At 45.6% G+C, this 17,060-nt stretch overlaps 1 protein-coding gene across 1 annotated transcript; it reads left to right on the top strand.

Moving 5' to 3' along the window:
• Positions 1-145: 145 nt before the first annotated feature.
• Positions 146-16,971, top strand: ap1g2 (adaptor related protein complex 1 subunit gamma 2). The gene is made up of 22 exons (XM_083659497.1): positions 146-228; positions 1,490-1,692; positions 1,952-2,076; positions 3,042-3,183; positions 4,126-4,222; positions 4,420-4,496; positions 4,787-4,882; positions 5,397-5,477; positions 7,035-7,133; positions 7,244-7,299; positions 8,160-8,273; positions 8,456-8,596; positions 9,182-9,236; positions 9,771-9,893; positions 10,627-10,716; positions 11,612-11,739; positions 12,449-12,553; positions 12,719-12,866; positions 13,297-13,450; positions 13,588-13,739; positions 14,633-14,731; positions 14,962-16,971. The coding sequence occupies exons 2-22, from the start codon at positions 1,492-1,494 to the stop codon at positions 15,061-15,063; spliced, it is 2,385 nt and encodes a 794-aa protein (XP_083515623.1). The 5' UTR covers positions 146-228; positions 1,490-1,491; the 3' UTR covers positions 15,064-16,971.
• Positions 16,972-17,060: the final 89 nt, after the last annotated feature.

Genomic DNA, 17,060 nt, shown 5'->3' with positions numbered 1-17,060 from the left:
CTGTATTCCCTTCTGTAACAATTTACTTGCTAGTAACAAGTGTTTTATTTTGGAAAGTTCGACAGGAGGTTCTCTTTTTATTCTGGCTAACTTGACACTGATAGCAACCCTATGGACTGCATACAGTAGTTTGGTTTCTAGCCAACAGATTATTGCCGAGTATCTGTGGGGGGTCGGTTGAATTCGTTTGAAGATTTGAATATTGGCAAGTCACTGTACAGTGAACAGGTAGGTTGTTTTTCTTCTTCGGAGGCTGAAACATCCGCATAAATAAACTGTCATGTTAGCTAGCTCTTTAGCTAGGCAGCCTAGTACAGAGCAGGCTTGACAGCATCTGCAAGGTTAGCTACATTGGGCTAGCTGACTAGCCTCTGGTTGATTTCACTGCTGTTTCTCCTGCATCACCAGGAGGTGGCTAATGCTCACTAGTTGGTAAACTAGGTAATTGAAATATATTCTGTCAAATATACAAATGTCATTGTCAAGAGAGCTTGCTATTGAACCAGCTCTTTTATGAATGAATAACGTCACTACAGACTTGTCAACAAATGAACAGCCATTAATCGCTGTTCAACTTGGAAAACTAGAAGAAATATGCAGGTAAAGTGATTAACTTGGGCGCAGTTAGCCTACTTAAATACAGCTAGCCTACTTCAATACAGCTTCAGAAGAGCTTTAGCATTAAAATGACTTTCTTTAAACAGCTCTAAAGACACACACACACACACACACACACACACACACACCACACACACACACACACACACACACACACACACACACACACACACACACTCTTACCTGTCTGGGTTTCCCTATCCAGGAAGCAAAATACTGGTACCTACACAATTCATAATAGCCTACCATATTCCCATGTTGTCACATGCATTTCCTACCAATACTGTATGCTGCTTCACCATTATATACAGCTCACTAGGGCTGGGTATAATATTAATGTTTACAGATGTTTACGAGATCTTGTTGTGCTAAGAACCAAACCACGCAAGTCTAACGGATTTAAAGCTTCAACTGGATAATGCCTGTTCCACAAGAAAAGGCATTATATTCAAAGATCGATACTGGGAGTTCTGAATCCATATCAGTTCCTTCAAATTAATATGGATTCAATATTGATATATTATTATTACTTTTAACCCAGCCCTACAGCTCACTGGGTGTTGCTCATTTGGTTATAACCACCTGTTAAATGATTACAATTCCAATCATCTGTTATTACCCGACCAAGATGGCCATGCGGTAATGTAGCTGAACTGTGAATATAATTCAAGTAGGTTTTGTTCTCTGTGTTAATAAACTGTTGTTGTTTTTTACATTTCCTTGATTGCCCCATTCCATCCCCACCCACTCAACACCCACACCCACACACACACACACACACACACACACACACACACACACACACACACACACACACACACACACACACACACACACACACACACACACACACACACACACACACACACAGCCATGTCTCCATCAGTACGTCTGCAGGAGATGATCCGGGTCATCAGGTCAGCCAGGACGCAGGGCGAGGAGCGGGGCGTGATCCAGAGGGAGTGTGCTGCTATCCGGGCGCAGTTCAGACAAGCCGACAACGGGGGGCGCTCTCACAACCTGGCCAAGCTGCTCTACGTGCACATGCTAGGCTACCCCGCTCACTTCGGTCAGGTGAGGGAGTTTTCATTACGCTTGTCATGAGTCGTTTGGCTTAGAGGGCCCTTGTTCAAGCACCTGCACTGCTGAAGTGTCCTTGAGCAAGACACTGAATCCCTACCAGCTCCAGGTTTCTGTTCTGTAGCTTAGCCTGACCTTAGAGATAGAGATGAATAAAGTTTGCTGCTGTATTTCTGGCCTTACTCCCCACACCAACACAGCCATGTTGTTCAAAGAGCTTCACATGTAAGCGTGTTATCTCTCCTCCTGTCAGATGGAGTGTGTGCGTCTGATAGCCAGCCCTCGCTACAATGAGAAGCGTGTGGGATACCTGGGAGCCATGATGCTGCTGGATGAGAAGCAGGATGCCAGCCTGCTCATCACTAACTCCATCAAGAAGTAAGGACAGTCCAAACCACTATTGTAATTCTTAAGTGCTATTCCAACTGGATTCATTTTATTGGGCTGGGATGGCCTGTAATTTAACTTTTACATGCTACGTGTGTAATTCCAGAGCACCATTTGTGCAGGATCAAGTTATCCATGTGATCTCCCTCAGATCACAGTGTGTAACAGATGTAAGAAACAAACAAACATAACCATCATGTTTACATTTTATGACAATCTGCAGGCTGCCAAAAACATAACACAATATTATGTTATGTAAATGTCAATACAGAGTGGATTCAAATGACTATCAACAGTTAGGTCTTTTGCTCTCGATATCTTTCTGGGCAGACGTGTGGAAATTACGGACATGGCAGATTTGTACTGTATTAGAATTCTGTATGCCATGGGTAACAGCTACAATGACAGCTCCCCCCAAATTCATCTAATCCAGTTTGACATGGACTTTAGACGGATTGAATTCTGAGATAATTATGTAGAATTAGAGAAATAGAGATATTCTAGTAAGACAGAGTGGGATAAAAGACAGAATATGTGTTGAATATTCTAATATGATTGTAACTTTTGGCTTACTTACTTACTTTACTTTATTGGTTTATTGTGACGGGACAATGCACATTAATGGACATGTTCAGAAATACAGAAGCCTCTATATACGAAAACATGTAAATATGCCGGAGTTAGCTAATGCTAATTTACATCCGTAGTCCCCAATAGATATCAAAACAATCACTCATTACAATCATTCAACGTACAAACCGATATACATGTAACGTGTCATCGCAAGAGATACCACAACATTACAGACATCAAAATTACAGCAAAACTCAGACAGAATGTACATGCATCGTGTCAGTGCTAAAAGAAGAATACTACACCTTACATTCGACAGGTTACATGATAACACATCATTAAGCCAACACAGCGGTCTGAGCTCATCTCTGTGTGTTTTTCAGTGACCTGTCCAACAGCAGCCAGTATGTGCAGTCCCTGGCTCTGTGCACTCTGGCCTGTATGGGCTCATCTGAGATGTGCAGGGATCTGGCGCCGGAGATCGACCGGCTGCTGCGAGCCTCCAACTCCTACATCAAGAAGAAGGTCAGGACTACCACACTTTATTTATTTGATCTTTTGATCAGGACTACCACACTTTATTTATTTGATCTTTTGGTCAGGACTACCACACTTTATTTATTTGATCTTTTGGTCAGGACTACCACACTTTATTTATTTGATCTTTTGGTCAGGACTACCACACTTTATTTATTTGATCTTTTGATCAGGACTACCACACTTTATTTATTTGATCTTTTGGTCAGGACTACCACACTTTATTTATTTGATCTTTTGATCAGGACTACCACACTTTATTTATTTGATCTTTTGGTCAGGACTACCACACTTTATTTATTTGATCTTTTGATCAGGACTACCACACTTTATTTATTTGATCTTTTGGTCAGGACTACCACACTTTATTTATTTGATCTTTTGATCCGGACTACCACACTTTATTTATTTGATCTTTTGGTCAGGACTACCACACTTTATTTATTTGATCTGTTCCAAAACATGTCAATGTGTGTCGTTGCCTGGGAAACGCACAACCCATAATACAACTGTTCGCATCGCATCCCATGATAGTATGATGATACTTAACTTGGGATGCCTTTGCGAACATAGATGTGAACAGGTTAGCTAAAAGTTTACCGTCGCCGCCAGCGAGGGCCCCCACCGTTGCGGTCGGGGTACGTTTCGAAATCCCTCCAGGCCTGAAAATCTTTCTAGGGGAAACACTGCACTTTATTCATTTGATCTTTTTCACATCCATTCATTCATCTGTCCAATTTGATCTCACCATCTCAGTATGGTGTAATATCACTTATTAACCTGTTTACAGTCTATCAAACACTATTCTCAGACACTTTTGGATCAGTGTGGACAGCAGTAGATCTAACCAGAGATCCCACTGTTGCTACAGCTCACTGTAGTTGTAGTGATGTTTTACGGTGCTGATGATGTCCCCCGTTGCCATTCCAGGCCGCCCTGTGTGCCGTTCACATTGTGAGAAAAGTCCCGGAGCTGGGGGAGCTTTTCACCCCCGCTGCTCGGTCCCTCCTCTCAGAGAAGAACCACGGTCAGTAGATCCATTAGAACATGTTTTTAGCAGTTTTTTTTTCGTTCTGACTCTTCACCAAGTTGAATTTACTATTACGTCAACCATCTTTGTTTCTACTATGTTTTAGCAGTATGTTGAATACCAGTAAGCACGTCTTCCCACTGACGTTTCCCAACTGTTCATCGCGATTGTGATTCTGCTCGCTCCTACTGTAGGTGTGCTGCACGGTGCTGTGGTGCTGATCACTGAGTTGTGTGAGCGGAATCCAGAGACACTGGAGCAGTTCCGGAAGGTGGGAGACGCACGCACGCACGCACGCACGCACGCACGCACACACGCACACACACGCACACGCACGCACACACACACACACACACACACACGCACACACACACACACACACACACGCGCACGCGCACACACACACACACACACACACACACACGCACACACACGCACACACACACACACACACACACACACATCATGTCAATTCAGCGTTACTAAATGTACGCTACAATGTAATTGTTTGTGTTGTGTATGCCACAACATAAGTGTTTGTGTTGTGTGTGTGTATCTCAGACGGTGCCAGATCTGGTCCAGATCATGAAAGGTCTGGTAACGTCGGGTTACTCCCCGGAACACAACGTGGCAGGAATCAGTGACCCCTTCCTACAGGTCAGTCTGGCGTCCACTGCAGCTGCACTCACTTCAAATAGGAATTTTCTTTTGTTTTTCCATTTCAATGGCTGCTTTATTGGCATGACTCAGGGATTCCACAAGTAACTAGAAGGGCACCCGGAGAGCACAGACCTCCGCGTGAGTCACATCTGGATCCGCTCCGAAATTGAATGGGGCCCATGCTACACCATTCCACGTTTTATGAAAATCTGGCCAGTAGATTTCTTCCGTAATCCTGCTGACAGACAGACAAACGGCACCAAAAACATAACCTCCTTGGCGGAGGTAATTACATTCACTATGAAACGATAAGAATGAAATAACAACTGATTATCTACACTGTTATTATTCATTCAGTTTTGCTGCCCATTTCCCTTAATGTATGACAACAATCAACCTTTGTTTCTGCGCCACCGTCTCTCCTTTTTGGGGTTGCTGACTCAGAGTACCAAAATAACTGCCATCCCATTGTCTGTGTCCTCCCTCCCTCCCTCCTCCTCTCCATCTCTAGGTGCGCATCCTGAGGTTGCTGAGAATTCTCGGCCGCAACAACGACGCAGCCAGTGACGCCATGAACGACTTACTCGCCCAGGTCCGATATTCACTTACTCAGAGAAGCCCTTTTGTAATACCTGCCAGGCTGCCAACATTGAATGAACATGTTCCCAAACAGACGCCGGGTGTTTAGAACAGCGGTTCTCAACCTTTTTGAGCTGCGACCCCAAAAAAAAACTTAGGCTGGGGTTCGTGACCCCCCTCCCGCTGCTACCCAACCCAACGACAGTGTGCACGCATTCACACACTGATTTCACTCACTCACTGAAATCGTTTTTATCGTTGAAATAGCTTTATGATACATTAAACCATTGGCATGGGAGATTTAATCATCATGGGAGAAAATCATTTATTCCCCCCCCCCCCATCTTTTCTCATCCCGCGACCCCAAAAATAATCTCGCGACCCGGTCCCGACCCCCAGGAGAGTCTGAGAAGAGTGCCCATTACCCTGAGCCATCAAAGTTGAGTCTGCACGCTTGGAATTTCACCATTTTAGGGGCAAGGCCAATTGGCCTTCGGTGTCACACATTTTTTTTAGGACACAAAGGCCATGAGTGAAATAAGAGGATTTAGAGCCTACAAATAAATAACTTGACTTTCCAATGAAGATTCAAGATTTGTTAAGTGTCCCAAAAGGGCAATTTGGGTTGCAAAAGCGTAATACAAAGTGACATGAAAAACATAAATTGTTCGCTTGAACATTTGAAGTTGTCATATGCCTCCTTAATGTTATGCTGATCAATGATGGCATTGGCTGTCCAGCCTTTACATATTTGTTAGTTGTATCTAAACTTTTACAGTCTGTGTCTAAACCATTGAGCTATGTCGATGGTCTAACCAGAGAGATGAACAGGCACACACACAACACACACAAACATGCAGAGAGAGAGAGAGAGAGAGAGAATGTGTGTAACATCCTTTTTCTGCCAGCCTTGTATCTATACCAACGGAGTAAATATGTTTCCATATTGTCATCATATTGTACAGTAATGTGGGAATAGAAATAACGCACATCAGATCATAAATCTGACCTCCCGTGTCAACAATCAGGCCATTAGTGGTGCCATGTGTATACCATGGCTGCTTTTTCTTTTCTTTTTTTGGGGGGGGGGGGGGGGGGGGGGGGCGGCAATACTATTAGTGACCACTAGGAGCCTTGAATCTTGCCACGGTGATGCGAGGCGATCACTCCCGTCTGACGCCACAGCGGAGAAGTCTGCCTAACCAAGCAGAGACTTTATTAGAAAAACTAACAAAACAAAACAAAAAACAGTCTTTATCAATTAGCAAGTCCGAGTCCTCGTCTCCAACTTCCGAGTCCCAATGCATGAAGGCTCGAGTCCAAGTCTGAGTCATCAGTGCCTCAAGTCCAAGTCTGAGTCATCAGTGCCTCAAGTCCAAGTCTGAGTCATCAGTGCCTCAAGTCCAAGTCTGAGTCACAAGTCCTGAAAACTGGACTCGAGTCAGACTGAAGGCTGAGTCCTGGACTCGAGTACTACAACACTGTATACTGTACTGTACTGTACTGTACTGTACTGTACTGTACTGTACTGTAAGTGATGTACTGAGTGTGTCTGTGGCTTGCCATACAGGTGGCTACTAACACAGACAGCAGTAAGACTGCGGGCAGCGCTGTGCTGTATGAGACTGTTCTCACTGTGATGGACATCAAGTCAGAGAGCGGCCTCAGGGTGAGGAGCTAGCATCACTTGTCACTCTTTATATCCACATCTTCAATGTTAATATAGATTGACCATATTACATACAGTCTGAATGCACTTCTCGTGTCTGTATGTCACAGGTCCTGGCTGTGAACATCCTGGGAAGATTTCTCCTCAACAACGACAGGAACATTCGGTTAGTGGCGCGTTTCCCTTACTCTGTCTGCATCCCTGAATGTCTGTTCCTCTTTCCGCCGCTACGTCTCTCACTACCCTCCCCCCCCCCCCCCCCCCCCCCCTTCCCTTCTCTTTTATCGCTCAGGGTCATTTTACCGTTTCCATTCCTCAGTGTCGCCAGAGACAGCGAGGGAGAACCCTCTCTAGACAGGCTGTTATCAGTCAGGGCTCAGTAATCACTTCCTCTGGAAATGTTCCTCCAGAGCCACCACAGACGCCCCTCGCCTGTCTGTAAAGCGCTGACCTCTCAATTACAGGCCATGTCGTTTTTTTTTTTGTTGCCATCAGGCAGTTTGAAGGCCTCCTACTGGTCCTTGGGGCTTTGTTATGGCACTATTTCTCGGGGTTGCGTCCATAGGGGCTATGTTGCCTGGCAGGCTCGTCTGGTTTTACCTGCAGGCTGCCTCGCTCTCTCCCTGTGGATTAGTGATGGTGATATGATGGGTTTATCTCTCAGGAGACCTGCTGCTGCCAGGCCTGGATTGATTACATGTGATCTCCCCTGTGCACAGAGACATAGTTGATCTGCTCATGAAGCAAAGACATTTCATGCGGCAGGAAAGCGGTTTGGCTCGTCAAGTTAAGAAAGCTATATTTGTGCAAAACTCAAGGTGAACTTGTGTGAAATTGTTAGCTGCTGATTGTGAAAATCCAATTTCATCTGCTTCTGTTTATTTGAAATGGTACTACGCACTTGGAATGTAACAAACATAATTGACCAAAGTAGACCTTGATGAATTTTGCTTCATTGTAACAGTGCTGGATGAAATTGGAATGCTGATGTGCTCATTTTCTGGCTGTTATTGTTCCCATGTCCAGGTATATTTCCATGACCTCTCTTCAGAAGATCGTGGTGACAGACCACAATGCAGTGCAGCGCCACCGGGGCACCATAGTGGACTGTCTGAAGGACCAGGATGCCTCTGTCAAACGGTAACGGAGCCCCTCTCACCTCTCTCTGCTCGTCAAGCACAGTTACCCCACTGGTGCTGAATAAGCTTGACGCTTTAACGTGTGTTTTGAGCGGTCTCACATTCACAGTAATGGCAGGCGGTGTCACACTGTGTGTCAAGTCACTAACGGTAGTCTCCTCTGCCCTGTGTTCCACCGTCCAGTCGTGCGTTGGAGCTTTCCCTGGCCCTGGTGTCGGCCGTCAACATTCGCTCCATGATGAAGGAGCTGCTCCTCTTCCTCTCCTCCTGCCCCACCGAGCTGAAGTCCCATGCCACCAGCGGCATCTTCAATGCCGCCGAGAGGTAACGGGGGGGTGGGGGGGAGGGGGAGGGGGCGGGGGACACAGACACATGCATGACTGCGCCGCGTTAACACATATCCACACATGCTAGCACACATATATTAATGTGCATAGGAGTGCATTGGGCACACTCTTCCGCCATTGACAGTGGGGGGCAGGGGGGACGTGAAAAAGTGTGACAAGGCTATTTCCATGTGACAAGGCCATAACAAGGAAGTGTCTTTCCTGGAAGCTTGTGTGTATACGTCTCGCTCTGTGTCTGTCTCCACTCTCAATGACACCCATGTTTAGTTCAATGGCCATGTGAGTATAAATAGCCTTCTCTGTTTCACTGTCTATTACTGTCTAGCACTTTAGCACTGGATGCGCCGCTCTATGTGTGTGTGTGTGTGTGTGTGTGTGTGTGTGTGTGTGTGTGTGTGTGTGTGTGTGTGTGTGTGTGTGTGTATGTGTGTGTGTGTGTGTATGTGTATGTGTATGTTAGCAGGGAGAGGACGGGGGTTCGGGTTGGTGTTTTGTGTGTATGTCTCCGATCCGTTCCCCCTGCGAGCGCCACTGAGTGCGTGTGTCTCTGTGTCTCTGTCAGGTATGCGCCCTCCCAGCGCTGGCACATTGACACCATCCTGCATGTCCTCACCACGGTAAATACAGACTGCCACTGTGTGCCACCACCCACCCTGCCCTTTTTAGAGCGCTCCTAAGCTATCGTAGATGCACTGTGCCACAGTGCAGTGGATGTACCAGGTCCTGATTCAGCCTTCTATCCCAGACTAGTGCTTTCCATTTGGCACTCCGTACCATTCTCCGTTCATTCCCCACTCCCTCTAGGTAAGGGACTACTACATACAAAAGCACATGATGGGTGTAAACGTTAATGCTTACACTAATCCCTTGCTTTACTCTCAGAGGGATGGACAAGTGTAGAGAAAGGGTAAGGGTACAGATGTGGGACAAATTCAGGCTTAATCCACATCGGTAAATGGCCCCTTATGAATTCCAGTCATTGTGATGGAATTTACCCTGCCTTAAGTTAGGTCATGGTGTCTGGGTGGAAATGTAGGATGACCCAAATACTTGCCCCAGCTGTCTAGCTGCTGTAGTTCTGTGTGTGTGTGTGTGTGTGTGTGTGTGTACTAGCGTGTGCGTGTGTGTGACTTAGATTCCCTCTCTGCCAGGCAGGGGGTGACGTGAGAGACGAGACGGTGCCTAACTTGATTCAGCTCATCACCACCGCCTCGGACCTGCACTGCTACACCGTCCACAAGCTCTACCGGGCGCTGGTCACTGACATCTCTCAGGTGTGTGTGTGTGTGCGCGTGTGTGCGTGTGTGTGTGCGTGTGCGCGTGTGTGACACGCGGTGTGTGTGTGTGTGTGTGTGTGTATGCGCGTGCGTGCGCCATTACCATTTACCATTAGTTCTCATTTTTGACATACTGCTACTGGGAAATGTCTACGTTTTCAAGGTTAGGAATATGCTTGGATTTATTTTAATATACTCCTTGAAAAATGCTTGATTTTCAACACAATCTGGTGTTTCTTCTACACAATCACTCATGTACACCAGAAATATTTTAATAGTTGAAATGAAACAATCCCATCGTCATGATTTGTTTGTTGTCTCCTGGCGTCTCACACAAGACACACAAGGTGACAATAGACATCGATTGCTGTGGGTATAAAGCAATACTGTATGCATTCATAGTAACAATTTAGATGTGATGATAAAGCAGAGAGTCTGTACGTTTGTGGTTTAGGTACCCTGAAAGTGCTTGAATTTTACTCTTAAAAAGATGTGCGAACCCTGCTACTATCCTCCAGCATAGTGTATTGTAAAGTGTTAGCATGGAGCAGTGAAGCGGATGATCTAACTGAGGACCCATGGGTATTTTTGTTGTCCGTGTTCCCATCACTTAACGAGTACGCTGGTCTACCAAAGACTTGCTGTAATCCTTTAAGAGTTTCAGCGTGAGTTTAATAGGCATACACAGCTGTGTAAGTGTCATTCTTTGCTCTGTGTGTGCCTTCTGCAGCAATCTCTGGTGCAGGTGGCGTGCTGGTGTATAGGAGAGTACGGAGACCTGCTGCTGAGAGGAGAGTGTGACGAGACAGAGCCAGTTCAGGTACACATTAACGATCGAGTTCAAGTACAAATCTGCCACATTTTAGTAGTAAATATCTGTTTTGCTGCTCTTTATACTGATCGATACATAAAGGAGTTATCTCATTAGCTACGTACTGTATGTACAGCAATGCCCCTTTTCACTTCATATCATTTCAGAGTGTCTGTCAGGGATGCAGCTGCATACGGTTAATTAAAGACGTCCTTTGTCCAGCACTTTTCTTTAAACAAATGTGCAGCAGTGTACACTGACTGAGCTCCACAATGAAGACGAGAGACAAAGAAATGAGGTTAGCCAAGAAGAGAAGAGGACAGCGTCAAAACAGAGACGTAGTTATAAGGGTTGAGGGGGGGGCGGGTAGAGGCTGTGATTCCAGAAAGGGGAGCAGGAGGGTAAGGTTAGAACCGAATATAGCGCAAAGAGAAACATCACTACATGATGACAGCATGTAGCACCTTCTGAGAAGTCCGTCCTGTCGAAGGTTGTTTAAAGAGTACATGTCCTGATGGCAAAGGTCCAGCTTGCTTTAATCTGGGATTTGATACCTGTTTGAAAGCAGGTTGAGATATGAGGGGATTTCCACAGTGCTAAAACCCGATACCAAGAGTCCCGTATGACATGGCAGAAATAAATGCAGTGCCTTGTTTTTTTTTTTTGGTCTCTTTTATACGTGAAAGAAAAACCCTGTCAGATTAAACACGCATTAACTCCTAAGTGCTTTTAGATCAGTGACCCCAAAACAAACGCCTACATGTTTATCTCAGCACTCCATATCTGCTGATGCTTAAAGTACTCCTAATTAGTAATGGCAGGGTGGCGTTGCTACATTCCTAGTTGTAGTCTGGAAAAACGTAATGTTAGACAAATCACACAACTTCTCCCACCTGTCATTCAGCTCACTGATGACGATGTCCTGGACGCCTTGGAAACGGTGCTACAGTCCCACATGTCGTCCCCGGCGACCAGAGGCTTCGCTCTCACGGCCACCATGAAGCTGAGCACACGCATCACTGAGAATGTGGAGTAAGCATCACCTCCGTCGCGCGTCTTTCTGCCGCAGAGCACAAGATGACTATAACTTATCTGTGGGGGTTGATAGGGATGTTGATTAATATCAGTGACTCAACGATTACTTTGCCCAAGTGCTGAGGCTTTTAAAACTCACTCTCCAGACTGTACAAACATATACATATACAAGCGCAAATTCGCAATAGCTGTGACCACAATATGCAAATTTCTGAAATGCAGGATGGCAGGGGCAGCTCACCCTACTCTGCCTCTGCCACCCTGCATTTCGGAAATTTGCCGCCCTACCGCCCCCTTTTAGCTGGTTGGCGTGAACACAAACACACACGTTTATACACACACACACACACACACACACACACACACACACACACACACACACACACACACACACACACACTTGACCTCCATGCCAAATTTCAGCCTCCTAGGGTAAAAACTGTGGGTGGTGAATTTTTTTAGGGGACCAACTGACAGAGCGACCTATAGAGCTGCTGGTCACAGCTAAAGCTGACACCAGGGGCTTGAGTCCAGGAGATATCATACAACTACAAAGCTGCTTGCTGTGTTTTTTTGTTTCTTTCTTGCATTTATGAGCTCTCTATATTGCTGATAGAGACAACATTTAAGTGGCTACAGCCCCCTCATCCATCCATCCCATAACTACTGTTCTCTCTCTCCCCCCCATCTCTCCACCTCTTCTCAGTCGGATCAGGAGCATCGTCAGCATCTACGGCAGCTGTATAGACGTGGAGCTCCAGCAGAGGGCAGTTGAATACAACGCTCTGTTCAAAAAATATGACCACATGAGGTACGCAACATCATGCACTGAAAACACAGGCAATATGTGTGTTTTCCTCAGAGAAAATTAGAATTGCAATTGTTATGTGCATTTTTGTGACTACAGCTGTGAGCTGTTTTAGCAGTGACAGTGACAGCTATGCATCCAGCTGAGAGATGTTTGTTCTGTACCCAGGGCGGCGGTGCTGGAGAGGATGCCTGTGATGGACAAGAACTCCCCGGGTCATACCAACGGAGAGTCAGCAGGGGGGATGCTCAAGGAGATCGAGCCAACCAAACTCAAGCAGGGAGAGCCAGTGACGGCCCAAGAGCCTGCTAACCAGGTACATGAGGATGATGATGATGATGGAAATACATTGAGATATTTGGCAATAACTTCTTGTCAAGACTCAAATGATACCTCATGTGAATATGTTTACCTATCACACCTTGACCTTTCTGATTCTGGCTTCTCTTCATCAATTACCTGTTGATTTTAAGGTTTCACTGATAACTTTTAAATTAATAGTTCACCCCAAAATTAAAATGCATTATCTACGCACCACCATATCAATTGAAAGTCAGCATAGATCTACTCACTCCAATCGTGCATACCTTCCCACCCAAACACCTAAAAAGCACTAGCGCACTTATTTTGTTCTTTCATGTCTTATTTTGTGGGCAGATTTGCTTGCTGCTGATTTAAAAATGCACCAGTCTAAACTGGATGAATCAAGTTGAAGTTTCGCCCTCTCGTCTGTGGTTTTGCTGAAGGTTTGTGACCTTTTGGACCTGCTGGGTGGCTCTGAGGAGCCTCTGCGACCCAGCCCGGCCCAGGGCAGCATGGCACCCGGCCCGGGCAGCAGCACCGCAGGGGGAGACCTGCTGGACCTGCTGGGGGGGCTGGAGCCCACACCGCTCGCACCAGGTCAGTCAGTCAGAGGATGTGAGATTTGGGAGAGTGTGCAGAATAAGATGCTCTGGATAAGGGCATCAGAAAAATGCCACATATTTTTGGGTGTAATATGGGATTTCAAACAAACAATCTGTGTGTATTCTCCATAGCACCCACAGTGACGGTGTACGAGAAGAACGGTGTGACTCTGACACTCCAGTGTGAAAAAGAGAAGGACTCGGGCCTGACGGTCACACTCACAGCCTCCAACGCCACCGAGTCGGATATCAGCAGCTTCACCCTGCAGGCAGCAGTGCCAAAGGTTTGCCCGGCTACCAGCCACATCTAAACGGAACACTCTATGCATGCACACTGTTAAATTAATTCTCCAAAGATAAGTCCACTGCCAAGCCAGCTTTCTTGCTCAGCTTCCAATGTCTGAAATTAACATTAATGGTGCACCGAAAGAGTTCACCTGCCAAGAATAATTTTTACTGAGCAAAAATAATTATTATAAATTTTTCATTCTTTATTATACATTTTTCATTCTAATACATCGTCCTACCCATTTTCCATGCGTTGGTGTGAAGCATCCAGTACAGAGACAGGAGCAGAGCAAACTGGCTCACTCACTCACTCACTCGCACAATATATCAAGTTTGTAATTCATCATGAACCACCTCGCTACGTGGGGAATAAAGTTGCGTTTCAACTCATGTAAGGCTTGGTAATCAACCAGGAAGCAGAGTACGAGAGAAAAGTTTGTATACGGTGGTCAGCAGGGACAAAGTTTGAGAACGGGCAAAGACTAAAGACTGTGTGTAACCGAGGGGTTCAAGTGTCATCATCTCAGTAAGCTCACTCTTGACCAAAGATGGGGACTTGAGACTTGGTGACTTGGACTCGAGTAACCTGTTTTGATGACTTGACAAAAAATAAATGACTTGACTTGAGACGTGATGACTTGTTGACTTGACTTGCCCAAAACAAAATGATTTCGGACTCGCTTGAGACTTGGACCAAATTACTTGGTCCCATGTCTGCCCTTGACCCACCGAAAACTACTTTTACCAGCATTTGGTGCTTGGCAGGTGTTAATTTCAGCCCCCGTCAGGTTGTCAGTGGTAGGTGTTACGGCAGTAACCAGGCTGTGTGTGTTTGGATACTCTTAACTTTGGAATTGCTTTTGACCTTTGACAACCCCCCCACCCCCAGAGTGTGCAGTTACACATGAAGGCCCCCAGTGGCGACTTTCTTCCTGCGCGCAGCATGGCTAAAGTGACCCAGACGGTGCTCCTCAACAACCCAAACAAGGTGGGTCTGCAGTTGGGAAGGAAGTAAATGCTAGATTTCTGTGAAAATATAACCTGAATCTATACACCTTAGCTGCACATTTTCAAACCACTCCCACTCTTCTTCAATTCGCCACAAATGCAGAATAGGCCGGGAGAGAATCTGTACTTGTTTTTTTCTTCCCATCACTATGTAGATGGAGAGTCCATTCTAGCTGTAACATGCCATCTATATCCTGCTTCCTCTCCCAGGTGAACCTGAAGATGAGGGTCCGCATGTCTTACACCAGCCAAGGAGCGGCTTTTCAGGATACTATCCAGATCGACTCCTTCCCTGGTCCCGCCTGCCACTGACAGCCATCAGTCGGTCCGACAAGACTACGGCAAAGGTCTAAGTCTGTGGATGAATGGGCAGGCATCGCCCCGTCAGCCCCCTGCTACACTACATCAGCCACACTACAGTACGACGTTCTCGTCAGTCCGAGCTGATGTTTCTCAAACAACTGATTTTGTTGCTGTTTATATGGCTGGAGGACACTGTTCTTTCACAGGAGCCCCAAAGCCTTGTGTGTGACCTCGGCTAGACATTATTCCCCATAGATTTCCGCCCTCTTCTGAAGCCCCCAGAGTATAACTGAGATCGATGGCATTATTCGATATGGCACATGCTTTGGAATCAAGTTCAGGTGGTCAGCAATTTGATCAGCTTGTCACCTGTCTGCAGGTATCATATTGAAATATCTACATAGCCATTTTTTCCTTCTGGGAATTGTGCAATCATACAAACGTTGCCCAGTAAGAACCATCCAGTGAGTAGTTTTTGTTTTCTCTAACAAGCGACTGTTGCTGATTGTTATTTGAGAGGGATGCAACGTCATGTGTAGTGAAAAAGGTTGACAGATACCAGGGCAGACACAAAACGACTCCGAAATCATCCTATTTTGGGATCAAAAAGGTGACTCGTTTGCATCCCTGAATTTTGATAAATAACCTTTCACTCCTGAAATATGTACCTTTCATGTGGCTCATTTTGGCTCCTCTGTGTCAATTATGAACCACCTTATCAGCTTTCATCTAAGCCCCCGTTCACACAGGACGCTGGAGCAACGCTCTACCTACGCTGAACCCACAAGTTTCATTTAGGCATCCTTGTTAACAGGCGAGGCTGTTCACACCACCCACGCGCGCGCTCGCCGAAGCCACGCTCACGCCTTGCTCAAGCGATCGTTCAGGATTCACGCCTATTTTCCAAGCGTGATGCGTGAAGCCAGGCATGTCAATGGGAGTTGTGGGTGGTCGGGTTTTGTGGGCGCGAGAGTAGGCGCTAAGAGGAAAAGAGAAGGCTTCTTGTGTGAACGGTTTGGCGTACGTTCAGCTTGTGCCTGCTTCAAGCTTCAGTTCTACGTTCGGCGTCCTGTGTGAACAAGGGCTAACACTACTCCATGCACACTCCCTTCAATCTTATTTTCCAGCTCTCCTCCCTGACGTGGCCTTCACGCTCACCCTGTATTTTTTTTAATCACTGGATCGGTTTAACGAATGAGGACCACAGTCGAGCTACCATGAAATGGTTTATCCTGATCCAATGCTTTTGGATTTATTGGGGAAACATGAGGTGGCCCTGAGAGTGAAGCGTGTTGGACTTCAAGCAGGACCTTGTATGTGTCAATTCTTTGCTCCTCTCTTCTTCCTACCTCTTATCCACTAATCTTCTCAGCTGCTTGTCCCTTCATTAGCTGAGGTATTTTCACATACAAGATTTTAATTTTGTTTTGTTTTTTTTAGGTCAAAGAATTGTTTTACCTATGAATAGACGTGTTGTGTTTCCAAACCAAGCGACACTCACTCGTCCTGACCAGTATCTCGTCTGTTGTTTACAGTGCCCTTCTTATTGGGTTATCGGATGATTTTTTTATTTGTATTATTCTGGTCTGAAGCCTGTATACTGTGTATAGTGATACAGGAGGAATAATTGATATTACTGTCTCCAAAACATATTTGAGCTGTTCAGTATATACAGTAAGCACAATGTGAATAGAGTCTAGGTCTTTGAAAAATGCCCTATGAAACCCTTTGTTGACCAAATTCCACACTTTGATGTATTCTTGCAAGAAAAAACACCTCCAGATGAAGACAGTATATTACCTTATCAGTAAATTGATATCTAATTTATTAAACAGGAGTGTCACCATCACTGACTCGTCAGTACCAACCATTTCCAGAACACTACTCTTATAAGAAAGTAAATGGGAAAATACCATAAGAATTCAGTTTGTTGTGAATGTTGTCTTTGAATCCTGTCTCATGTCATTTTCTAATTAAAAAACATGTTTTCAAACTCCTCAGCAGTG

This window comes from Poromitra crassiceps (assembly GCF_964638095.1).
Source record: "Poromitra crassiceps genome assembly, chromosome: 23".
Lineage (NCBI taxonomy): Eukaryota > Metazoa > Chordata > Actinopteri > Beryciformes > Melamphaidae > Poromitra > Poromitra crassiceps.
Note: the sequence above shows the minus strand (reverse complement) of the source record. Positions and strands in the feature narration are given on the sequence as shown.

Bases quoted from the DNA above. Each gene is read 5' to 3' on its own strand.
- ap1g2 (XM_083659497.1), top strand. From the start codon at position 1,492: ATGTCTCCATCAGTACGTCTGCAGGAGATGATCCGGGTCATCAGGTCA. The intron at 2,077-3,041 runs GTAAGGACAGTC...TGTGTTTTTCAG, and splicing joins ATCACTAACTCCATCAAGAA to TGACCTGTCCAACAGCAGCC. The intron at 7,134-7,243 runs GTGAGGAGCTAG...TGTATGTCACAG, and splicing joins AGTCAGAGAGCGGCCTCAGG to GTCCTGGCTGTGAACATCCT.